Source organism: Nerophis lumbriciformis, linkage group LG14 (genome assembly GCF_033978685.3).
Source record: "Nerophis lumbriciformis linkage group LG14, RoL_Nlum_v2.1, whole genome shotgun sequence".
NCBI classification, from domain to species: domain Eukaryota; kingdom Metazoa; phylum Chordata; class Actinopteri; order Syngnathiformes; family Syngnathidae; genus Nerophis; species Nerophis lumbriciformis.
The window spans coordinates 7,436,094-7,463,003 of NC_084561.2; the positions used below are offsets into that span (position 1 = coordinate 7,436,094).

The 26,910-nt window shown below is 39.3% G+C and overlaps 2 protein-coding genes across 4 annotated transcripts in view; one reads left to right on the forward strand and one right to left on the reverse strand.

Moving 5' to 3' along the window:
• Positions 1–504: 504 nt before the first annotated feature.
• On the reverse strand, positions 505–13,838 carry uox (urate oxidase). The gene is made up of 8 exons (XM_061976145.2): positions 13,672–13,838; positions 13,190–13,399; positions 7,160–7,276; positions 5,683–5,761; positions 5,307–5,493; positions 5,117–5,240; positions 764–847; positions 505–680 (listed from the first exon to the last, which is right to left on the reverse strand). The coding sequence occupies exons 1-8, from the start codon at positions 13,690–13,692 to the stop codon at positions 606–608; spliced, it is 897 nt and encodes a 298-aa protein (XP_061832129.2). The 5' UTR covers positions 13,693–13,838; the 3' UTR covers positions 505–605.
• Positions 5,306–26,910, forward strand: part of dnase2b (deoxyribonuclease II beta) — a 35,467-nt gene continuing 13,862 nt past the window's right edge. The window contains exons 1-4 of one of the 3 annotated variants that reach the window (XM_061976142.2): positions 5,306–5,512; positions 17,947–18,111; positions 23,615–23,783; positions 23,877–23,955. In XM_061976142.2, coding sequence (XP_061832126.2) covers positions 18,017–18,111; positions 23,615–23,783; positions 23,877–23,955 — 343 coding nt within the window. In that variant the 5' untranslated portion in view covers positions 5,306–5,512; positions 17,947–18,016. Of the gene's footprint in view, positions 5,513–13,207; positions 13,636–17,946; positions 18,112–23,614; positions 23,784–23,876; positions 23,956–26,910 lie in introns of those variants that run through there. The other 2 variants (XM_061976141.2, XM_061976144.2) reach the window with 2 other exon arrangements.

A 26,910-nucleotide genomic window follows, 5' to 3' on the forward strand; every position in this document is an offset into this window, starting at 1 on the left:
TTTGTCTTTATTATGACAGCTTTTTTGAGCACTGAATTTATGTACCGGTTGATTTTTGCCAAACTGAATTTTTATACATCAAATTATGCTGACCATTTCATTGACTAATAATTTGTGAGCAAAATGTGTGTGTGAAAATTCAGTGTATAAAACTTGCGTGCAGAAATATTTGTTGCTTCCAAAGTCAATCGACCCTGTCTTACAATTAGCCAATGAAGTGAGTTTTGAAGCAACAAACGGTTCTGCACGGAATATTTTTATTTTTTTTTACACTGAATTGATTTGCCATGAATCTTAAAACACGGTATTTTAACAAACGGACCCTCTCAACCTAAAATTTTGCTCATATTTTTTTTCATTGCATAATTTGATGTGAAAAAATCCACTTCAAAAGGCAAAACAAGCTCCTGAAATGAAGACACAAATGAGCCTGTGTGTGAATGATCTTTGTGCAACACTGGACTTGGAATATTTCAATCAATGACTCGCAATAAACGGTGCTCCTTTCTCACCAAAGAACAACGCCGGTTTATTGGTGCTTGCTAAGGAGATACAAAGACTTCGAATATTTGCGCCTTTTCATGGACTTTTTCTGTATTTGTGCCTCAGAGTTTGGCTTGTGGTGTCCTGCGCACTGTCCCTGTGATGTTTCCTGACGGGTTGTCCAGGGGGAGAAAAACCTGCCGTCACAGGAAAAACATGTCAGGTCAGCAATTTCTCACACGTATTCCACGTGGTTTTACAGCAGCGTCGCAGAACTTGCCTCGTCTTTGTTCTCCAGGCCCATTTTGCTCATGTCGATGGTGAAGTAGTGCTGGTTGGGCATGATGATCTCGATCTCCTCCACCTGGGGAACACACCAGAGCTTACCCTGACTTTCTACCAAGGTAACGATGATCACGGTTCTTTTTCAATCAGACTAATCCACTTCTCCAACAATGGAACGTGCTTTATCAGAAAAACCTGCTCATTGGAGACATATTCATCCTGACTTTCTCTTTGTGATTGGAAAAAAAATCAGCACAAATTGTTTTATTCATTTTTTTGTAGGTTAAAAGTAGAGATGTCCGATAATATCGGACTGCCGATATTATCGGCCGATAAATGCTTTAAAATGTAATATCGGAAATGATCGGTATCGGTTTCAAGAAGTAAAATGTATGACTTTTTAAAACGCCGCTGTACAAAGTGGTACACGGACGTAGGGAGAAGTACAGAGCTAATACTTGCCAACCCTCACGAATTTCAGTGCCCCTCCCGAAAATCTCCCTGGGCAACCATTCTACCGAATTTCTCCCGATTTCCACCCAGACAACAATATTGGGGGCGTGCCTTAAAGGCACTGCCTTTGCGTGCCGGCCCAATCACATAATATCTACGGCTTTTCACACACACACAAGTGAATGCAAAGCATACTTGGTCAACAGCCATACAGGTCACACCGAGGGTGGCCGTATAAACAACTTTACCACTGTTACAAATATGCGCCACACTGTGAACCCACACCAAACAAGAATGACAAACACATTTCGGGAGAACATCCGCACCGTAACACAACATAAACACTACAGGACAAATACCCAGAATCTCTTGCAGAACTAACTCTGCCGGGACGCTACAATACAACCCCCCCCCCGCTACCGCCTACCGTCCATCCATCCATTTTCTACCGCTTATTCCCTTTGGGGTCGCGGGGGGCGCTGGAGCCTATCTCAGCTACAATCGGGAGGAAGGAGGGGTACACCACGGACAAGTCGCCACCTCATCGCAGGGCCAACACAGATAGACAGACAACATTCACACTCACATCCACACACTAGGGCCAATTTAGTGTTGCCAATCAACCTATCCATGTTAAAAAAAATAATGCACTTTGTGACTTCAATAATAAATATGGCAGTGCCATGTTGGCATTTTTTTCCATAATTTGAGTTGATTTATTTTGGAAAACCTTGTTACATTTTTTAGTGCATCCAGCGGGGCATCACAACAAAATTAGGCATCATAATGTGTTAAATCCACGACTGCATGTATCGGTTGATATCGGTAATTAAGAGTTGGACAATATCGGAATATCGGATATCGGCAAAAAAGCCATTATCGGACATCTCTAGTTAAAAGTATATTGTGCTTCTGAGTTAATGTTGCTGATCAATTTGGATGTATTATTATTCATTGAGTTTATGTGAATGCATTTTTCAGTATCAAACGGTTCAAGTCAGTCCAAAAAAAGTTTATAGTTTAAATAAGTATTTTTTTTCAAATTTTCAGGCAAATTTATGCACTTTAAAGCTTTTCTAACAATTTGAATTAAAGCTGCGTGCAGCGTTGAATGGGCCATCGCCAGTCGGCCGGCACGCATGGCGCTTGCGGTCAAGTCCCGCCCGACACCCCGACCCGTTATCAAAGCTTTCAGGAAGATCAGAGCGTGTGTAAGGAGGTTTTGAGAGTTATGATTTTTAACCAGTAGGTTGCGATAACGGCATCGTAGTAGTTATGCAGTTGGACACACCCAACTCCCCAACCCACCATAAAAAATGTTTAAGGAAGATTGGAGCATGTGGACCGAAATTATGAGGGTTATAATTGTTCACCACTAGGAGGCGATAATGTTAGGCCGTTAAATCGGACTCTACACCACAACCCACCATCAAAAAGTTCAGGAAAATCGGAGAATGTCGAAGGAAGTTACGACTGTTAGCATTTTCCACCACAAGGGGGAGAAATTGGCACCACTGCAGCAATGCAGTTGCAACCCACTATTATGAATGTTACTACATGACATATATACTTACATCATGTATATATTACATGTTATTATGAATGTTACTACATTACATATATACTTACATCATGTATATATTGCATGTTATTATGAATGTTACTACATGACATATATACTTACATCATGTATATATTACATGTTGTTATGAATGTTACTACATGACATATATACTTACATCATGTATATATTGCATGTTATTATGAATGTTACTACATGACATATATACTTACATCATGTATATATTGCATGTTATTATGAATGTTACTACATGACATATATACTTACATCATGTATATATTGCATGTTATTATGAATGTTACTACATGACATATATACTTACATCATGTATATATTACATGTTATTATGAATGTCACTACATGACATATATACTTACATCATGTATATATTACATGTTATTATGAATGTTACTACATGACATATATACTTACATCATGTATATATTACATGTTATTATGGATGTTACTACATGACATATATACTTACCGGTACATCATGTGTATATTACATGTTATTATGAATGTTACTACATTACAGATATACTTTCATCATGTATATATTGCATGTTATTATGAATGTTACTACATGACATATATACTTACATCATGTATATATTACATGTTGTTATGAATGTTACTACATGACATATGTACTTACATTATGTATACATTACATGTTATTATGAATGTTACTACATTACATATATACTTACATCATGTATATATTACATGTTGTTATGAATGTTACTACATGACATATGTACTTACATCATGTATATATTACATGTTATTATGAATGTTACTACATTACATGTATACTTACATCATCTATATAAAAGATTAATGGAGGTGTTTGGATGTTTTTAAGGGCTTTGAGGGCAGAATAGAGCGACTACCATAGGCTCCATTGTAAGCGGACATTTGATGGCATTTATTTAATATTTAGAATGCAAAATATATATATATATATATATATATATATATATATATATATATATATATATATATATCATAATGATTGTGCATTTTACCCTAATCCTAACCCTAACCCTAAAAAAAAATGTTAATTGTTAAAATTGTTTAAAAAAAAAAAAAAAATTAAAATTGTTTTAAATTGTTTTAAAAACAATTTAAAAATTAAAAAAAGGAAAAAAAAACTAAAAAAATTTAAAAAAGTTAAAAAAAAAAAAAAAAAAAAGTTAAAAACATTTTTAAAAAATTTGAAAAATTTGAAAATCATTTTTTTACCTTGAAAATCATTTTTACCCTTTAGAAAAAATGTTTACCTTGAAAAAAAAATTTTACCTTGAAAAAAAAAATGTACCTTGAACATTTTTTTTTACCTTGAAAATCATTTTTTACCTTGAAAAAAAAATGTTACCTTGAAAATCATGTTTTAACTTAAAACACTTTTTTTTTTTTTTTTTTAATTTTTTTAACTTTTAAAAAAAAAAAAATTTTTTTTTTATTTTTTTTAAATTTTTGTTAATTTTTTTAAATTTAAAAAAATTTTTTTTTTAATTTTAAATTTTTTTTAAAATTTTTAATTTTTTTTTTTTTTTTTAATTTTTTTTCCGACCGGTAGGAGGCCACGGGGAATACCCAGGACACGGCTGTCCTGGGAACGCCTCGGGATCCCCCGGGAGGAGCTGGACGAAGTGGCTGGGGAGAGGGAAGTCTGGGCTTCCCTGCTTAGGCTGCTGCCCCCGCGACCCGACCTCGGATAAGCGGAAGAAGATGGATGGATGGATGGATGGATTCATTTTTTTTTTAATTTTTAATTTTTTTTTTAATTTTTAATTTTTTTAATTGTTTTTAAAAAAAATTTTATTTTTTTTAAATGTTGTAATTTTTTTAAAATGTTTTTAAAATGTTTTAAATATTTTTAACTTTTTAAAAAAAAATTTACCCTAACCCTAATCCTAACCCTAACCCTAAAAAAAAAAAGTTAATTGTTAAAATTGTTTAAAAAAATCAAAACATTTTAAAATTCTTTTAAATTGTTTTAAAAACAATTAAAAAATTAAAAAAAGTAATAATAAAAAAAAAAAAATTAAAACATGATTGTCAAAATTGTAAAAAAAAAAAAAAAGAAGAAGTGCAGTTCCCCTTTAAATATGTCCTGCAGTACATCATAGGTCTTCAACTGGGGGTCATGAATTTGTTTTCATTTGATGTAATATTTTGTATTGTTCCCTTATGCTACATAATTGGTCGTCTTGGAAAATGTTATAATGTGGTGTATTAACTACAGTTCTTTTATTCAAATATTGAACTGGGGCCGTATAATTTGGCTGTGAAATATAGACCTACCTCAGGAACCCTGTCTAGGACCAGAACTTGAGTATCATAGAGGGTCTTCTGCACAGAGGGTGAGAACTCTCCACGGTCATAAGGGCCTGCGAACTTCTCGATAATTGAGTCTTTGATGCATTTCCTGTCAGGACAGATTGAAGATGGTCACGGTCACTGAATGTCACCGCAATGTGTGTGCGTGACTTGCCATGCCCCGTCAAAGTCCACACCCTGGATGTTCTTGTAGAGCCACCTGGCACACACGCTGCTACAGAAAAACCTGTCCTTGGCTTCTTGCAGGGTGGTAAAGCGGTCGCGGACAAAACCCACAAAACCAGACTGAGTGGTTTTCAACAACTTCAGGTTCTTGACTCCACTGTGGACCACCGGCACACCTGAGAAAGGTTCAGCCAGGTATGAATAATGAGCTGCCACAGGAAGCACTACTTTTTTTGCATTTATTTTCAATCATTTTTTTCATCTAAAAAACAAGGATGTGATGCGTTTTGTGGGAGGATTTTTTTTGTATTTTTTTTTAGATATTTTTGTTTCTATTTATAAAAATAAAAACATGTGGTACGTACCGTGAAGATGTTGTTCCACGTCGCAGAAGCGAAAACTTTCTGGACTGTAAATGAAGGCGTGGGCATGTTGGACCCCGTTCTGACAGAAGGAGACAAAATGATGGTCAGACATTTTGTGTCACGGCGTCTCGTGTCACATATGACGGCATCTCATCTCACGCCATCTCATTGTTATACTATTTTGTGTAACAGCGTCTGGTGTCTCATATGACGGCGTCTCGTGTCACGCCATCTAATTGTTACGCCATCTCATGTAACAGCGTCTCGTGTCACATATGACGGCGTTTCGTGTCATGCCATGTCATTGTTATGCCATTTCGTGTAACAGCGTCTGGTGTCTCATATGACAATGTCTCGTGTCACGCCATTTCATTGTTACGCCATCTTGCGTAACAGCGGCTCGTGTCACATATGACAGCGACTCGTGTCACGCCATCACATTGTTACGCCATCTCATGTAACAGCGTCTCGTGTAACAGCGTCTCTTGTCACATATGACGGCGTCTTGTGTCATGCCATCTCATTGTTACACCATCTCGTGCAACAGCTTCTCGTGTCACATATGACAGCGTCTCGTGTCACGCCATCTCATTGTTACGCCATCTCGTGTAACAGTGTCTCGTGTAACAGCGTCTCGTATCCCGTGACAGGAGACGCCGTGACACAAAGCGCTGTAACACGAGGCGCCATGACACAAGACGCCATGACATGAATTGCAGCCAATATTAAATACAGATAATGTTTCATGAGACATGCAAATATAAATTAAATAGATGACCAGAGTAAATAAAATTAAATGAGCTCAAATATACCTATAAACGAGGCATCATGATGCAATAACAGCTGGCCTAAATAGCATGTTAGCATCGATTAGCTTGCAAAATATGCCTGATTAGCACTCCAACAAGTCAATAACATCAACAAAGTTCACCTTTGTGCATTCACACACAGTATAAAACGTTTGGTGGACAAAATGAGACAAAGAAGGAGGGGCATAAAATGTGTCAGAGAAAGTTGTACATGTAAAACTACGGTGAGTTCAAGTACCACTGAAATTAGTAGGAAAAAACAGCGCTGGCCAAATACTGTCATCAGTGAAGCATGTTGAATATAAACAGTCTAACAATTAGGAAGATTTGTGTCATGTTTTCCTCCTACACAAACCATATTCAAGCAAAACAAATATATTATTTCCCTCATCTTTTTCCATTTTAATACATTTTTGAAAAAGCTCCAGTGAGCCACTAGGGCGGTGCTAAAGAGCCGTGGGTTGGTAAAGGTACAAGAGCTTATATGCTGAGAATAAATAGGGTTAAAAATGGAAGTGTGTCCATAATTAATGCAATATTTTTGTCGATGAATCACACAAGTTAAGTTGACAAGTTCATCAGCTTTGTCATCTGCTTCAAATTCACATTCACATCCGTTCGGTTGACTTGGTGCACTTGAAAGGTGATTGAGAGATTGAGGTGTGTACCTTCTCAAGTCTTCTCCAGGGAACTTCCTCCATGTAGACCTTGGTCCTCAGCACATGGGTGAAGGAGGTCAGGAAGTGGTGACATAGATCCAAACTGAACTGCTCAATGCTTTTTATCTGAGCACAAAACAAGGACAGGAGTAATGCTACTTGAGTGTTATTATTGCCACCACAGTAAACATTACATGTTGTCCCTCTTGATTGTTATTTCCACCACAGTAAACATTACATGTTGTCCCACTTGGTTGTTATTATTGCCACCACAGTAAACATTACATGTTGTCCCTCTTGATTGTTATTTCCACCACAGTAAACATTACATGTTGTCCCACTTGGTTGTTATTATTGCCACCACAGTAAACATTACATGTTTCACACTTGATTGATTGTTATTATTGCCACCACAGTAAACATTACATGTTTCCCACTTGATTGTTATTATTGCCACCACGGTACACACTACATGTTGTCCCCCTTGATTGTTATTATTGCCACCACAGTAAACATTACATGTTTCCCACTTGATTGTTATTATTGCCACCACGGTACACACTACATGTTGTCCCCCTTGATTGTTATTATTGCCACCACAGTAAACATTACATGTTTCCCACTTGATGGTTGTTATTGCTTCCACAGTAAACATTACATGTTTCCCACTTGATTGTTATTATTGCCACCACAGTAAACATTACATGTTTCCCACTTGATTGTTATTATTGCCACCACAGTAAACATAACATGTTTCCCACTTGATTGTTATTATTGCCACCACGGTAAACATTGCATACTTTATTGACATTACAAAATAATATTTGAACTGAATTTAACTTCATGGCTTCCAGAGTCAAGTATAAAAGTCGATGAAGTGTTTGTCATGATTGACAGCTGCTTTTATTATAAAATCTCCCTGACGAGCAGGGAAACATGCGAAACAGGCTTGTAGGGATGAAATAGCCTCTGTGTTTTTTCCTGACCTAACGTATATACCATACTTGCCAACCTTGAGACCTCCGATTTCGGGAGGTGGGGGGTGGGGGGCGGGGGCGTGGTCGGGGGTGGGGCAGGGGGCGTGGTCGGGGGTGGGGCAGGGGGCGTGGTTGTGGGCGTGGTTAAGATATATATATATATATATATAAGAAATACTTGACTTTCAGTGAATTCTAGCTATATATATATATATATATATATATATATATATATATATATATATATATATACATATATATATAAATAAAATAAATACTTGAATTTCAGTGTTCATTTACAAACTACAACTCACAAACACTTTAGAGTTAGGCTCCACCATCAGAAAGTGTACTTAAACTTATAAAGATCACATGGATATTATTCAGTGAGTTGATTCACTAAAACTAACCTGTTATACAGGAGGAAAAAGCACACAGGACGTTTCAATTGTTCACAGACTGGTCGCGCTCATCAGAATGACAAGACACTTCCGGTCTGCAGGTGATAGCATTCAATTGGGAAGAAACGCCCTACTGCCCCCTACTGACCAATGTGAATACTGATAAATGTGTAATGACAGCTCCAAAAACGAATTCAAACCACAAAATCAAATAAATAAATCAACACAAAAATGTGACACGTTATGGGTGGGTCACATATGCATGTACAGTAGATGGCAGTATTGTCCTGTTTAAAAGTGTCACAACATTGCTGTTTATGGCAGACGAACTGCTTTACGGTAGACACTGTTGTTGTGTGTTGTCAACACGTCACTCAGGTCCGCCTGAATTTCGGGAGTTTTTCGGGAGAAAATTTGTCCCGGGAGGTTTTCGGGAGAGGCGCTGAATTTCGGGAGTCTCCCGGAAAATCCGGGAGGGTTGGTAAGTATGGTATATACAGTTGCGATCAAAGGTTGACATACACTTGTAAAGAACATAATGTCATGGCTGTCTTGAGTTTTGAATTTTTTTGTGACAGAGTGATTGGAGCACATACTTGTTGGTCACAAAAAACATTCGTGAAGTTTGGTTCTTTTATGAATTTATTATGGGTCTACTGAAAATGTGAGCAAATGTGCTGGGTCAAAAGTATACATACAGCAATGTTAATATTTGCTTACATGTTACTTGGTAAGTTGCACTGCAATAAGGCGCTTTTGGTGGCCATCCACAAGCTTCAGGTGAAGTTGTCACGTTGTGTAAGTGGTAAATAAAAACAAAATACAATGATTTACAAATCCTTTTCAACTTATATTCAATTGAATAGACTGCAAAGACAAGATATTTAATGTTCACAATGAGAAACTTCATTTTTTTTGCAAATAATCATGAGCTTAGAATTTAATGGCAGCAACACATTGCAAAAAAAATGTCACAGGGGCATTTTTACCACTGTGTTACATGGCCTTTCCTTTTAACAACACTCAGTAAACGTTTGGGAACTGAGGAGACACATTTTTGAAGTGGAATTATTTCACATTCTTGCTTGATGTACAGCTTAAGTTGTTCAACAGTCTCCTTTCTGCTATTTTAGCCTTCATATTGCACCACACATTTTCAATGGGAGACAGGTCTGGACTACAGGCAGGCCGGTCTAGTACCCGCACTCTTTTACTATGAAGCCATGTTGATGTAACACATGGCTTGGCATTGTCTTGCTGAAATAAGCAGGGGCGTCCATGAAAAAGACCTTGCTTGGATGGCAACATATGTTGCTCCAAAACCTGTATGTACCTTTCAGCATTAATGGCGCCTTCACAGATGTGTAAGTTACCCATGTCTTGGGCACTAATACACCCCCATACCATCACACATGCTGGCTTTTACACTTTGCGCCTACAACAGTCCGGATGGTTCTTTTACTCTTTGTTCCACAGTTTCCAAAAACAATCTGAAATGTGGACTCGTCAGACCACAGAACACTTTTCCACTTTGCATCAGTCCATCGTAGATGAGCTCGGGCCCAGCGAAGCGTTTGTGGGTGTTGTTGATAAATGGCTTTGGCTTTGCATAGTAGAGTTTTAACTTGCACTTACACATGTAGCGACCAACTGTAGTTACTGACAGTGGTTTTCTGAAGTGTTCCTGAGCCCATGTGGTGATATCCTTTACACACTGATGTCTCTTTTTAATGCAGTACCGCCTGAGGGATCCAACGTCCGTAATGTCATCGATTTCTCCAGATTCTCTGAACCTGTTGATGATATTAAGGACCGTAGATGGTGAAATCCCTAAAGTCCTTGCAATAGCTGGTTGGGAAATGTTGTTCTTAAACAATTTGCTTAGGCATTTGTTGACAAAGTGGTGACCCTCGCCCCATCATCCTTGTTAATAAATGACTGAGCATTTCATGGAAGCTGCTTTTATACCCAATCCTGTTCCCATTTAGCCTGTTCACCTGTGGGATGTTCCAAATAAGTGTTTGATGAGCATTCCTCAACTTTCTCACTCTTTTTTGCCACTTGTGCCAGTTTTTTGAAACATGTTGCAGGCATCAAATTCCAAATGCGCTAATATTTGCAACAACAAAAAAAAGCCTTTTCTCAGTGTGAACATTAAATACACTATATTTCCAAAAGTATTTGGCCACCTGCCTTGACTCACATACATACTTGCCAACCCTCCCGGATTTTCCGGTAGACTCCCGAAATTCAGCGCCTCTCCCGAAAACCTCCCGGGACAAATTTTCTCCCAAAAATCTCCCGAAATTCAGGCGGAGCTGGAAGCCACGCCCCCTCCAGCTCCATGCGGACCTGAGTGACGTCAGGTGCGCAACACCACGTAAATCGTTGGCCAACCAAAAAGTAACCCCAGTACGCTATAGCCAACATTCACCAGGAGATGGCAACAGACAAACATAGATCACTCTATGACATTATTCCCCTTTTAGAAATGTATAGAAGTTACTCAAAATAAATAAACAACCCAACCAAAAAATGCAGCAGCTCAATTAAAAAACTGTACTTAAGCCACATTCTTTTTTTTTTTTTTAGTACTGAACTCTTAACCCTCATTTGTAAAAAAATAACATGCTTATTATACAAACAGTATTTGTACATCTTTAACACAGATTTTTATACTGTCTTCAGAGATTCAGTTTTTATGGGTATAAAAAGAGATTCCATGAAATGCTCAGTCATTCACAAACAAGGATGGGGCGAGGGTCACCACTTTGTCAACAAATGCCTGAGCAAATTGTTGAACAGTTTAAGAAAAACCTTTCTCAACCAGCTATTGCAAGGAATTTAGGGATTTCACCATCTACGGTCCGTAATATCATCAAAGGGTTCAGAGAATCTGGAGAAATCACTGCACGTAAGCAGCTAAGCCCGCGACCTTCGATCCCTCAGGCTGTACTGCATCAACAAGCGACATCAGTGTGTAAAGGATATCACCACATGGGCTCAGGAACACTTCAGAAACCCACTGTCAGTAACTACAGTTGGTCGCTACATCTGTAAGTGCAAGTTAAAACTCTCCTATGCGAGGCGAAAACCGTTTATCAACAACACCCAGAAACGCCGTCGGCTTCGCTGGGCCTGAGCTCATCTAGGATGTGAAGTGAAGTGAAGTGAATTATATTTATATAGCGCTATTCTCTAGTGACTCAAAGCGCTTTACATAGTGAAACCCAATATCTAAATTACATTTAAACCAGTGTGGGTGGCACTGGGAGCAGGTGGGTAAAGTGTCTTGCCCAAGGACACAACAGCAGTGACTAGGATGGCGGAAGCGGGGATCGAACCTGCAACCCTCAAGTTGCTGGCACGGCCGCTCTACCAACCGAGCTATACCGCCGGTTGGGAGGGGACTGATATAAAGTGGAAAAGTGTTCTGTGGTCTGACGAGTCCACATTTCAAATTGTTTTTAGAAACTGTGGACGTCGTGTCCTCCGGACCAAAGAGGAAAAGAACCATCCGGATTGTTGTAGGCGCAAAGTTGAAAAGCCAGCATGTGTGATGGTATGGGGGTGTAACCAAACATCTTCACGGACCCGCTAGCTTCACAAGCTAGCTCTCCAATCAGCTAAACAGACTCAATAACTCCACGGTGACGCTATGGACGATTACAAGACGGAACGGTACTTGTACTTCCGGCTCAAAAAAACAGCAGGAAACACCTGTAGGCATTTACCTGGCTGTCCAAAAGGTGGCGCCATAACACACGTTTAATCAAAACTATTTGCTTTCTGGTCGTCAGCGAGGAGGAATCGGAATAGCTCGGTTGGTAGAGCGGCCGTGCCAGCAACTTGAGGGTTCCAGGTTCGATTCCCGCTTCCGCCATCCTAGTCACTGCTGTTGTGTCCTTGGGCAAGACACTTTACCCACCTGCTCCCAGTGCCACCCACACTGGTTTAAATGTGAAACCCAATATCTAAAGATATTAAATATATATATATAAAGATATATATATTAGATATTGGGTTTCACTATGTAAAGCGCTTTGAGTCACTAGAGAAAAGCGCTATATAAATGTAATTCACTTCACTTCACTTATTAGTGCCCAAGACATGGGTAACTTACACATCTGTGAAGGCGCCATTAATGCTGAAAGGTACATACAGGTTTTGGAGCAACATATGTTGCCATCCAAGCAACATTACCATGGACGCCCCTGCTTATTTCAGCAAGACAATGCCGAGCCACGTGTTACATCAACGTGGCTTCACAGTAAAAGAGTGCGGGTACTAGACTGGCCTGCCTGTAGTCCAGACCTCTCTCCCATTGAAAATGTGTGGCGCATTATGAAGCCTAAAATAGCACAACGGAGTTTGAACATCAAATATGTTGTCTTTGTAGTGCATTCAACTGAATATGGGCTGAACAGGATTTGCAAATCATTGTATTCCGTTTATATTTACATCTAACACAATTTCCCAACTCATATGGAAACGGGGTTTGTACTGTAATATAACGCAATAATTTCTGTGATGAATAACATGAGTTAGCTCTGACCGCCAGAATAAAAGCATGAAAGAACAACGACACCAGTTGACCTGTAGTGTGGGGAGTTTGATGACCTCGCATGGAGTTTGTGGTGTGGTGCAAGTGTGCGACCCACCCCCTTGATCTTGGCCAACGCATGGACAGTGTTCTTGATGGTGTCCGTGGGGATGATGTCAGAGTTGTCTCCAGTTAAATAATCCTTGTGGGACTTGAGTGTCAGCTCCACGTCCGCCTTGACCTCCACGATGCTGTGGTGGCCCCCATGTCTCCGGATGGTCAACACCTTCACGCTGTTCTTGCCGTAGCCAGTTTGCACAAACTCCGCCTTTTGGGGAAAGAAGAGCAGTTATTTTGGCGTGCACATGATCCTAGCTTGTGTTCCTGCCCAGGGCACACATCTGGTCAGATGACCCAAAGTTGTTTGTGGCAAACACAAAGTGGATTTAAGCTGCGAGCAAAGCCATAGCGTCATGTTGTTGTGAGAGAGAAAGTCATGTTGCAGTTGTCGGGCGTGTCGCCACAGGAGCGTGCAGAATGAGGATTCTTTGAAGCACCTGGCTGGTAAATATTTATTTTCGTTGTCTGGTCCATTCTTACCTGAGTGGAAGCAGTTGCCATTTTGTCTTCAGTTGCTGCTTCTTCAGCAAGAAGGTGACTAGACTGGTCCAGGGGGTTTGGTGGAGAGGGAGGTTCTCCCTTTGCCCAGGGGCCATTGGAGCAGTGCTGGAACACCTCCACCTCTCGTTTGTGTCATCTGCACTGCCAGTTAAACATTACCCTACATTCTTTTTTCCTCTGCTTTGCGCCCTGCTGCTTATAAAACCGTGCGGCTAATTTAGGGACATTTCTTTGCTGAGGGCCATAATGCAAATACAAACCCCGTTTCCATATGAGTTGGGAAATTGTGTTGGATGTAAATATAAACGGAATACAATGATTTGCAAATCCTTTTCAACCCATATTCAATTGAATGCACTACAAAGACAACATATTTGATGTTCAAACTCATAAACTTTTTTTTTTTTTTTTGCAAATAATAATTAACTTAGAATTTCATGGCTGCAACACGTGCCAAAGTAGTTGGGAAAGGGCATGTTCACCACTGTGTTACATGGCCTTTCCTTTTAACAACACTCAGTAAATGTTTGGGAACTGAGGAGACACATTTTTGAAGCTTCTCAGGTGGAATTCTTTCCCATTCTTGCTTGATGTACAGCTTAAGTTGTTCAACAGTCCGGGGGTCTCCGTTGTGCTATTTTAGGCTTCATTTTGCACCACACATTTTCAATGGGAGACAGGTCTGGACTCCAGGCAGGCCAGTCTAGTACCCGCACTCTTTTACTATGAAGCCACGTTGATGTAACACGTGGCTTGGCATTGTCTTGCTGAAATAAGCAGGGGCGTCCATGGTAACGTTGCTTGGATGGCAACATATGTTGCTCCAAAACCTGTATGTACCTTTCAGCATTAATGGCGCCTTCACAGATGTGTAAGTTACCCATGTCTTGGGCACTAATACACCCCCATACCATCACAGATGCTGGCTTTTCAACTTTGCGCCTATAACAATTCGGATGGTTCTTTTCCTCTTTGGTCCGGAGGACACAAAGTCCACAGTTTCCAAAAACAATTTGAAATGTGGACTCGTCAGACTACAGAACACTTTTCCACTTTATATCAGTCCATCTTAGATGAGCTCAGGCCCACAGCAAAGCCGACGGCGTTTCTGGGTGTTGTTGATAAACGGTTTTCGCCTTGCATAGGAGAGTTTTAACTTGCACTTACAGATGTAGCGACCAACTGTAGTTACTGACAGTGGGTTTCTGAAGTGTTCCTCAGCACATGTGGTGATATCCTTTACACACTGATGCCGCTTGTTGATGCAGTACAGCCTGAGGGATCGAAGGTCACGGGCTTAGCTGCTTACGATATTACAGACCGTAGATGGTGAAATCCCTAAATTCCTTGCAATAGCTGGTTGAGAAAGGGTTTTCTTAAACTGTTCAACAATTTGCTCACACATTTTTTGACAAAGTGGTGACCCTCGCCCCATCCTTGTTTGTGAATGACTAAGCATTTCATGGAATCTACTTTTATACCCAATCATGGCACCCACCTGTTCCCAATTTGCCTGTCCACCTGTGGGATTTTCCAAATAAGTGTTTGATGAGCATTCCTCAACTTTATCAGTATTTATTGCCACCTTTCCCAACTTCTTTGTCACGTGTTGCTGGCATCAAATTCTAAAGTTAATGATTATTTGCAAAAAAATTTTTTTTTATCAGTTTGAACATCGAATATGTTGTTGTTCTAGCATATTCAACTGAATATGGGTTGAAAATGATTCGCAAATCATTGTATTCCGTTTTTATTTACATCTAACACAATTTCCCAACTCATATGGAAACGGGGTTTGTAGTTAAAAAAACCAAAACCAAGCCAAGACAGTTAATAGGTGTTATTTTTGTGCTATGGCACCATCTTTCAAACGAGTTTGCTCACTGCAGATTCTGCAGGTGCTACATTGTCCTTCTGTTTAGACTGAGTTTTCAACCGGAAGTAGAAGTTCAAAATGGGCTGCATGGTCGAGTGGCCAAAAAGTTAAATTTTGGTCTCATCACTCCAAATTACATTGTTCCAGACGTTTTGAGGCTTGTCTCTGTGCTGTTTGGCGTAATGTAAGCGGGATACCTTGTGACATTTGCGCAGAAATGGCTTTCTTCTGGCGACTCGACCATGCAGCCCATTTTTCTTCAAGTTTATTGTGCATCTTGAAACAGCCACACCACAATTTTTCAGAGAGTCCTGTATTTCAGCTGAAGTTATTTGTGGATTTTTCTTTGCATCTCGAACAATTTTCCTGGCAGTTGTGGCTGAAATCTTTGCTGGTCTACCTGAATCCCTCATTTTCCACTTCTCAGTCAGCGTTTGAACACTGCTGATTGGCATTCTCAGTTCCTTGTATATCTTTTTATACCCCTTTCCTGTTTTATGCAGTTCAATTACCTTTTCACACAGATCCTTTGACAATTCTTTTGCCTTCCCCATGACTCTGTGCAGCACTGGATGAAAGATGCAATGGTCTGTCAGAAGCCCAGAACCTCACTGACCTTTTATACACACACATTAATTACAAACAAACATGTCACATGTGAGGATTGGAACCTTGATTAGCCATTCAAACCTGTTTGTGTCAACTTTTGTGCATGTTATCAGATCAAAGTCACTGGGGTATATAGACTTTTGATCAGGGTCATTTGGGTACTTTCTTTTATAATTTTGATTTAAAAAGAGTAAACACAGTTGTTTGCCAATAAATAGCTTCACACAACCATTAAGCATGAGTGGAAGAAAGGTTTTTGTGTTATCATTCATATTCTCTGAAGAATGTCCAAGAAATCATAAATAAACTTATGAGAATATATGTATAATATGTTTGTGGTGGTATTTGAAGGGCAATGTGGCCTATATACAGAATATATGTATAATATGTTTGTGGTGGTATTTGAAGGCAATGTGGCCTATATACAGAATATATGTATAAATATGTTTGTGATGGTATTTGAAGGCAATGTGGCGTATATACAGAATATATGTATAATTTGTTTGTGGTGGTATTTGAAGGGCAATGTGGTGTGTATACAGAATATATGTATAATATGTTTGTGGTGGTATTTGAAGGGCAATGTGGCCTACATACAGAATATATGTATAATATGTTTGTGGTGGTGTTTGAAGGCAATGTAGCCTATATACAGAATATATGTATAAATATGTTTGTGGTGGTATTTGAAGACAATGTGGCGTATATACAGAATATATGTATAATTTGTTTGTGGTGGTATTTGAAGGGCAATGTGGTGTGTATACAGAATATATGTATAATATGTTTGTGGTGGTATTTGAATGCATTGTGGCGTGTGTACAGAATATATGTATAATATGTTTGTGGTGGTATTTGAAGGGCATTGTGGCGTATATACAGAATATATGTATAATGTTTGTGGATGGTATTTGAAGGCAATGTGGCGTATATAGAGAATATATGTATAAATATATTTGTGGTGGTATTTGAAGGCAATGGGGCATATATACAGAATATATGTATAATATGTCTGTGGTGGTATTTGAAGGGCAATGTGGCATATATACAGAATATATGTATAATATGTCTGTGGTGGTATTTGAAGGGCAATGTGGCCTATATACAGAATATATGTATAATATGTTTGTGGTGGTATTTGAAGGCAATGTAGCCTATATGCAGAATATATGTATAAATATGTTTGTGGTGGTATTTGAAGGCAATGTGACGTTTATACAGAATATAAGTATAATTTGTTTGTGGTGGTATTTGAAGGGCAATGTGGTGTGTATACAGAATATATGTATAATATGTTTGTGGTGGTATTTGAATGCATTGTGGCGTGTATACAGAATATATGTATAATATGTTTGTGGTGGTATTTGAAGGGCATTGTGGCGTATATACAGAATATATGTATAATATGTTTGTGGTGGTATTTGAAGGCAATGTGGCGTATATACAGAATATATGTATAATTTGTTTGTGGTGGTATTTGAAGGGCAATGTGGTGTGTGTATACAGAATATATGTATAATATGTTTGTGGTGGTATTTGAAGGCATTGTGGCGTATATACAGAATATATTATGGGTTGCATGATCAGATATTCAAGTGTAAAAGACATGTACATTTCATGGCATACATAATTATTTCTGTTCAAATGGAAAGAACAAATACATTTAGTAGGAAATAAGAAGTATTACAAATATGTGCGACCCGTGACATGGGAGAGTAGTGATCCTCTTTCATGTGGGCGTGTGTCACACAGCTTCCTGTTTTGCACAGAACTACTGGTGTCACTTAAAAGAAGTGCGGATCTGTGATGAGGAGAAGGCCAATGCATTGATGGACGACCATGGCCGCCCTGCCAAGTGTGCTGCTGCTTGTGGGCCTGGCTGGGACTCATGCTGCTTTCTCCTGCCTGGATGAAGCCGGGGCGCCTGTCGACTGGTAGGATGATCAAATACCTCTTTTCAGCCATGTCTCCCCCTGGCTGCACGAGATGATATAAATTGTCTTTTTCTCCATGACACACGTGCATGTCGTTTTCATAAACACAACCTCAGCAAGATAAAAAGATATTAGAGCTACTGTATGTTCACACTCATGTTTTTGACCAATAGCTGACTCTTTTTTTTCATGTCAACGTGAAAAATACAATTCCCATTGTTTTTCAAATTGGAAATAGGCCTCTTTGGTTTGTATCTGATATGTGTCTGATATGTATCTGATATGTATCTGATATGTACAGTATCTGATACGTATCTGATATGTATCTGATGTGTATCTGATGTGTATCTGATATGTGTCTGATATGTGTCTGATGTGTATCTGATGTGTATCTGATATGTACAGTATCTGATACGTATCTGATGTGTATCTGATGTGTATCTGATGTGTATCTGATATGTATCTGATGTGTATCTGATATGTGTCTGATGTGTATCTGATATGTATCTGATATGTATCTGATATGTATCTGATGTGTATCTGATGTGTATCTGATATGTGTCTGATGTGTATCTGATATGTATCTGATGTGTATCTGATATGTGTCTGATGTGTATCTGATATGTATCTGATGTGTATCTGACGTGTATCTGATATTTATCTGATGTGTATCTGATGTGTATCTGATGTGTATCTGATGTGTATCTGATATGTGTCTGATGTGTATCTGATATGTATCTGATGTGTATCTGATATGTATCTGATGTGTATCTGATGTGTATCTGACGTGTATCTGACATGTATCTGATGTGTATCTGATATGTATCTGATGTGTATCTGATATGTGTCTGATGTGTATCTGATGTGTATCTGATGTGTATCTGATATGTGTCTGATATGTATCTGATATGTATCTGATATTTATCTGATATTTATCTGATGTGTATCTGATGTGTATCTGATGTGTATCTGATATGTATCTAATGTGTATCTGATGTGTATCTGACGTGTATCTGACGTGTATCTGACATGTATCTGATGTGTATCTGATATGTATCTGATGTGTATCTGATATGTATCTGATATGTATCTGATGTGTATCTGATGTGTATCTGATGTGTATCTGATATTTATCTGATATGTATCTGATGTGTATCTGATATGTGTCTGATGTGTATCTGATATGTATCTGATATGTATCTGATGTGTATATGATATGTATCTGATGTGTATCTGATGTGTATCTGACGTGTATCTGACGTGTATCTGACATGTATCTGATGTGTATCTGATATGTATCTGATGTGTATCTGATATGTATCTGATGTGTATCTGATATGTATCTGATGTGTATCTGATATGTGTCTGATGTGTATCTGATGTGTATCTGATATGTGTCTGACGTGTATCTGATATGTGTCTGATGTGTATCTGATGTGTATCTGATATGTGTCTGATATGTATCTGATATGTATCTGATATTTATCTGATGTGTATCTGATATGTATCTGATGTGTATCTGATATGTGTCTGATGTGTATCTGATATGTATCTGATGTGTATCTGATATGTATCTGATGTGTATCTGATATGTATCTGATGTGTATCTGATGTGTATCTGATATGTGTCTGACGTGTATCTGATATGTGTCTGATGTGTATCTGATGTGTATCTGATATGTGTCTGATATGTATCTGATATGTATCTGATATGTGTCTGATATGTATCTGATATTTATCTGATATTTATCTGATGTGTATCTGATATGTATCTGATATGTATCTGATGTGTATCTGATGTGTATCTGATGTGTATCTGATGTGTATCTGATGTGTATCTGATATGTATCTGATATGTATCTGATGTGTATCTGATATGTATCTGATATGTATCTGATGTGTGTCTGATGTGTATCTGATATGTGTCTGATATGTGTCTGATATGTGTCTGATATGTATCTGATATGTATCTGATATTTATCTGATGTGTATCTGATATGTATCTGATGTGTATCTGACGTGTATCTGACGTGTATCTGACATGTATCTGACGTCTATCTGATATGTATCTGATGTGTATCTGATGTGTATCTGACGTGTATCTGACATGTATCTGATGTGAATCTGATGTGTATGATGTGTATCTGATATGTATCTGATATGTATCTGATATGTGTCTGATATGTGTCTGATATGTATCTGACGTGTATCTGACGTGTATCTGATGTGTGTCTGATGTGTGTCTGATATATATCTGATGTGTATCTGATGTGTATCTGATGTGTATCTGATATGTGTCTGATGTGTATCTGATATGTGTCTGATATGTATCTGATGTGTATCTGATGTGTATCTGACGTGTATTTGACGTGTATCTGATATGTATCTGATGTGTATCTGATGTGTATGATGTGTATCTGATATGTATCTGATATGTATCTGATATGTATCTGATATGTGTCTGATGTGTATCTGACGTGTATCTGACGTGTATCTGACATGTATCTAATGTGTGTCTGATATGTATATGATGTGTATCTGATGTGTATCTGATGTGTATCTGATATGTATCTGATGTGTATCTGATATGTGTCTGATATGTGTCTGTTATGTATCTGATGTGTATCTGACGTGTATCTGACGTGTATCTGACGTGTATCTGACATGTATCTGATGTGTGTCTGATATGTATCTGATGTGTATCTGATATGTATCTGATGTGTATCTGATGTGTATCTGATGTGTACCTGATGTGTACCTGATGTGTATCCGATATGAATCCGATATGTATCTGACGTGTATCTGACGTGTATCTGACGTGTATCTGATGTGTGTCTGATGTGTGTCTGATGTGTATCTGATATGTGTATGATGTGTGTCTGATGTGTGTCTGATGTGTGTCTGATATGTATCTGATGTGTATCTGATATGTGTCTGATGTGTATCTGATATGTATCTGATGTGTATCTGATGTGTATCTGACGTGTATCTGACGTGTATCTGATGTGTATCTGATGTGTATCTGATATGTATCTGACGTGTATCTGACGTGTATCTGATATGTATCTGATGTGTATCTGATACATATCTGATATGTATCTGATATATATGATAGGTATCTGATATGTTTCGGATGTGTGTCGGATTGTGTCGGAAATCCGTTTTTTTGATCTCTGTAAAAAAATGTAAACATATTTTCCGTTTTCTTCTTTTTTTCCGACCTCCAATGTGTGTTAAAATCTTGATCTGTCTCTTTGCCATACCTGCCAACAACTCATCTATTCTGCTTTATGGCTTCAGTGGTGAAAACTGTGGTTTTCCACTAAAAATGATGAAGTTAAAAATGGAAGCTACATAGCGAAGCAACTCCACGGGCAGGGGACAAACTATACAGACTATACAGGCCAATCAGAGGCAAGATAGGGCAGGTCATGGAACCAGGAAGTGAAATCACCACAGACATCCCAAATGACGACAAGAGAGTCTGAGAAGAGAAGAGGGAATATTCAAGATTTATATATTTTTTTTAAACTAGTGGAAGATGGCAGGAAACCCACAAGGTTGGCCACATTTGGACAAATCTATGATAAAACATTAATTTCACTTGTTTACCATGTAAGCCCAAATCAAAACTGGAGGAGGTGGAACACACATTTAAGAACACACATGATTGTGGCAGACATGTGATGACTTTTGCTACAGTAAAGCCTGTCTAAATGCTAACTTTCATTTTAATTGGTCTTTTACAACAAGACAGCAGCTGACATTTTGTTCATTATTTCTACTGTTTGTATCCAATAATGTCCATAACTAGATGACCCATCTGTGGCTGTGAAGTGAACACTAGTAAGGTTGTAAATACTGTATAGAGTAGGCTAACCCATGTGGTTCCTGTGGATGTGAACACAATTATTGTAGTGACTAAATAACATAGTGACTGAAACAGACAAAGTAACGTGTAAATAATGTCAATAACTAGATCTGTGGCTATGAAGTGAACACTAGTAAGGTTGTAAATACTGTATAGAGTAGGCTAACCCATGTGGTTCCTGTGGATGTGAACACAATTATTGTAGTGACTAAATAAAATAGTGACTGAAACAGACAAAGTAACGTGTAAATAATGTCAATAACTAGATGAACCATCTGTGGCTGTGAAGTGAACACTGGTAAGGTTGTAAATACTGTATAGAGTAGGCTAACCCATGTGGTTCCTGTGGATGTGAACACAATTATTGTAGTCACTAAATAAAATAGTGACTGAAGCAGACAAAGTAACGTGTAAATAATGTCAATAACTAGATGAACCATCTGTGGCTGTGAAGTGAACACTGGTAAGGTTGTAAATACTGTATAGAGTAGGCTAACCCATGTGGTTCCTGTGGAGGTGAACACAAGTTGTAATTGCTGTAGTGACTAAATAACATAGTGACTGAAACAGACATAATAATGTGTAAATAATGTCAATAACTAGATGAACCATCTGTGGCTGTGAAGTGAACACTGGTAAGGTTGTAAATACTGTATAGAGTAGGCTAACCCATGTGGTTCCTGTGGATGTGAACACAAGTTGTAATTATTGTAGTGACTAAATAACATAGTGACTGAAACAGACATAATAATGTGTAAATAATGTCAATAACTAGATGAACCATCTGTGGCTGTGAAGTGAACACTGGTAAGGTTGTAAATACTGTATAGAGTAGGCTAACCCATGTGGTTCCTGTGGATGTGAACACAAGTTGTAATTATTGTAGTGACTAAATAACATAGTGACTGAAACAGAAATAGTGATTCATTTGGATGAATGGAGTAAGTATTTCTGTCAACTCTGTTGATAATTTTTCAATTATTTAAACACTAAAACATCTTTAAGTGGTTCTTTTTTTTGCATGTTCATTTGCTGAAAAGCCAGGATCTTCGGGGGCCGTTGCCCCCCTCATCCCCCCAACAGGGCGCCTGGACCCCTGCCTAGTTTGCCGTCTTTTTCATTCAGTCCAAATCACATGCCTGATCATTTGTTTATGAGCGAGTGCAACCCCCCCCCCCCCCCCCCCCCCCCTTGCCGGCCCACCGCCTTGTCCTCCCTCCACCCTCCCGTGATTTTGGACTGCTTTTTTTTGGAGTGGGGTTCTAGAACGTCTGGTATCCGTTATCGGAAGGGGGGCTACAGTCAGGTTTGGTCACTGACAGTTAAGTTATGTTTTGGTTTTTCCTCTGTTTGTCTTTATTTCCTGTCAGCGCTCTTATTTTGGTTGTTTCCTGCTTTTCTCCCTGAGCGCTGTTTTCCCTCAGCTACGGCTGACCCCGGGGGTTCAACCAGGGTCGTCCAAATGAGCACGCGAGAGTGCTAGGCATCGAGCTAAGAGCCAGAGATGTCAACTTCATGTCCGGCGCAAACTCCTATGGTGTTTTTTTGTCGGTCCACCACAAGTGAATCCTCCCTGACATGGAAGTGAAAGTGATGACATGAAAAAAGGCTGAAGTGAGTCATGTGATGCAGGTTCATCATTTACAAGTTGCCCAAATACAAGATTGGCGAGAATGGCAGTGGGGTGGACTACATGTACCTGGACGCCTCAGGAGGCACCTGGCAACGGAGTAAGTTCATGGTCAACACCACCCAAGGAGCCATGGGAAACACCCTGAGTCAGCTGTACAGCAGTTACAAGGTGAGCTCTCTCAATAGGGGAAGCAGATCTTCCGCTGAACTCAACAGATGCAGAAATAGCACTTCCTGAACTTGTCGTGCATGTTTCCTTCAGGCCAACAGCTCAGCCTACGCGCTCTACAACGATGCCCCGCCTCTGCTCAAGTACGACCACGGATACGGACACACCAAAGGTACTGGACACGATTTGCAACTAGAAAAGCACTTGGAGAGCGCTGACCTCCACCAGGTCCAATATCCCCATCAGAATGAATCCCAAAAGAAATTCTGAATCCAGGCAGTGTTGCGGATCACCCCCAAATGTCCAATTTCGGACATTTCCTGAAATTTCATCAAAATTTGCCCTTAAAGGGGAACATTATCACAATTTCAGAATGGTTAAAACCATTAAAAATCAGTTCCCAGTGGCTTATTATATTTTTCGAAGTTTTTTTTAAAAATTTTACCCATCACGCAATATCCCTAAAAAAAAAGCTTCAAAGTGCCTGATTTTAACCATCGTTATATACACCCGTCCATTTTCCTGTGACGTCACATAGTGAAGCCAACACAAACAAACATGGCGGAAAGAACAGCAAGCTATAGCGACACTAGCTCGGATTCAGACTCGGATTTCAGCGGCTTGAGCGATTCAACAGATTACGAATGTATTGAAACGGATGGTTGTAGTGTGGAGGCAGGTAGCGAAAACGAAATTGAAGAAGAAACTGAAGCTATTGAGCCATATCGGTTTGAACCGTATGCGAGCGAAACCGACGAAAACGACACGACAGCCAGCGACACGGGAGAAAGCGAGGACGAATTCGGCGATCGCCTTCTAACCAACGATTGGTATGTGTTTGTTTGGCATTAAAGGAAAGTAACAACTATGAACTAGGTTTACAGCATATGAAATACATTTGGCAACAACATGCACTTTGAGAGTGCATGCACCACAAAGCCCAATTTTCATCAATTAATATATTCTGTAGACATACCCTCATCCGTTTTGGAGTTGATGTCAGCAGGCCAGGGAAGCTAGGGTCGATATTAATTATAATAATAATAATAACTGGGATTTATATAGCGCTTTTCTAAGTACCCAAAGTCGCTTTACATGTAGAACCCATCATTCACACCTGGTGGTGGTAAGCTACTTTCATAGCCACAGCTGCCCTGGGGTAGACTGACGGAAGCGTGGCTGCAATTTGCGCCAACGGCCCCTCCGACCACCACCTATCATTCATCATTCAATTCACCGGTGTGAGTGGCACCGGGGACAAAGGGTGAAGTGTCCCGCCCAAGGACACAACGGCAGCGATTTTTGGATGGTAAGAGGCGGGGAGCGAACCTGCAACCCTCAGGTTTCTGGCACGGTTGCTCTACCCACTACACCATGCCGCCCCCAAGATATTCTTCTCTTGATCATCTTCGGTGGCATAAGGGACGGTGTGAGCCAAGACATCCAGGGGGTTTAGCTCGCTCGTCTGCAGGAACAAACTGCCGCCATTGCTCGCCGTGCTACCGAGGTCCTTTGTCCCTGAATTGCTCACACACTCCGGCAGATTCAATGGGGGTCTGGCGGCAGATTTCTTTGACTTTATCGTTGGAAATGCATCTGCTTTGAGTGTCGCAGGATATCCACACATTCTTGCCATCTCTGTCGTAGCATAGCTTTCGTCGGTAAAGTGTGCGGAACAAACGTCCAATTTCTTGCCACTTTCGCATCTTTGGGCCACTGGTGCAACTTGAATCCGTCCCTGTTCGTGTTGTTACACCCTCCGACAACACACCGACGAGGCATGATGTCTCCACGGTACGGAAAACAGTCGAAAAAGCGGAAAATAACAGAGCTGATTTGACTCGGTGTTTGAGAAAATGGCGGATTGCTTCCCGATGTGACGCCACGTTGTGACGTCATCGCTCCGAGAGCGAATATTAGAAAGGCGTTTAATTCGCCAAAATTCACCCATTTAGAGTTTGGAAATCGGTTAAAAAAATATATGGTCTTTTTTCTGCAACATCAAGGTATATATTGACGCTTACATAGGTCTGGTGATAATGTTCCCCTTTAACATTTTGAGCTCCGATGCTAATGTAACACATACAGTCGCAATCAAAGGTTGTAAAGAACATAATGTCATGGCTGTCTTGAGTTTCCAATAATTTCTACAACTCTTATTTTTTTGTGATAGAGTGATTGGAGCACATACTTGTTGGTCACAAAAAACATTCATGAAGTGTGCTTCTTTAATGAATTTATTATGGGTCTACTGAAAATGTGAGCAAATCTGCTGGGTCAAAAGTATACATATAGCAATGTTAATATTTGCTTACTTAGACTTAGAGACTTAGACTTCCTTTTATTGTCATTCAAATTTGAACTTTGCAATACAGATAGGAATGCCATTTTGTTGCATTAGCTCATGGTAGTGCAGGATAAAAGAGCAATAAGGTGCAGATATAAATAAATAGATTACTGTACAGATAAATATATTGCACTTTTGCATATGCATCCACGTTTATGGATGTATGTTATATTGTCTTTATATTCCAGCGAGTTAATCCATTTCTGGGGGGAATTGAGGGGATTGTTTTAATGCGTTCAAGAGTCTTACGGCCTGAGGGAAGAAGCTGTTACATGTCCCTTGGCAAGTTTCACTGCAATAAGGCGCTTTTGGTCGCCATCCACAAGCTTCTGCTTGAATTGTTGACCACTCCTCTTGACAAAATTGGTGCAGTTCAGCTAAATTTGTTGGTTTTCTGACATGGACTTGTTTCTTCAGCATTGTCCACACATTTAAGTCAGGACTTTGGGAAGGCCATTCTAAAACCTTAATTTTAGCCTGATTTAGCCATTCCTTTACCAATTTTGACATGTGTTTGGGGTCATTGTCCTGTTGGAACACCCAACTGCGCCCAAGACTCAACCTCCGGGCTGATGGTTTTAGCTTGTCCTGAAGAATTTGGAGGTAATCCTCCTTTTTCATTGTCCCATTTACTCTCTGTAAAGCACCAGTTCCAACCATGCTTGACGGTAGGAACTGGTGTTCCTGGGATTAAAGGCCTCACCTTTTCTCCTCCAAACATATTGCTGGGTATTGTGGCCAAACAGCTCCATTTTTGTTTCATCTGACCACAGAACTTTC

Excerpts from the sequence above, each read along its gene's own strand:
- uox (XM_061976145.2), bottom strand. The coding sequence starts at position 13,692 with ATGGCAACTGCTTCCACTCAG. Across the intron at positions 7,277-13,189 it reads CGTTGGCCAAGATCAAGGGG|ATAAAAAGCATTGAGCAGTT; the intron begins GTGGGTCGCACA and ends TTTTGTGCTCAG. Across the intron at positions 5,494-5,682 it reads CGTGGAACAACATCTTCACG|GTGTGCCGGTGGTCCACAGT; the intron begins GTACGTACCACA and ends AACCTTTCTCAG.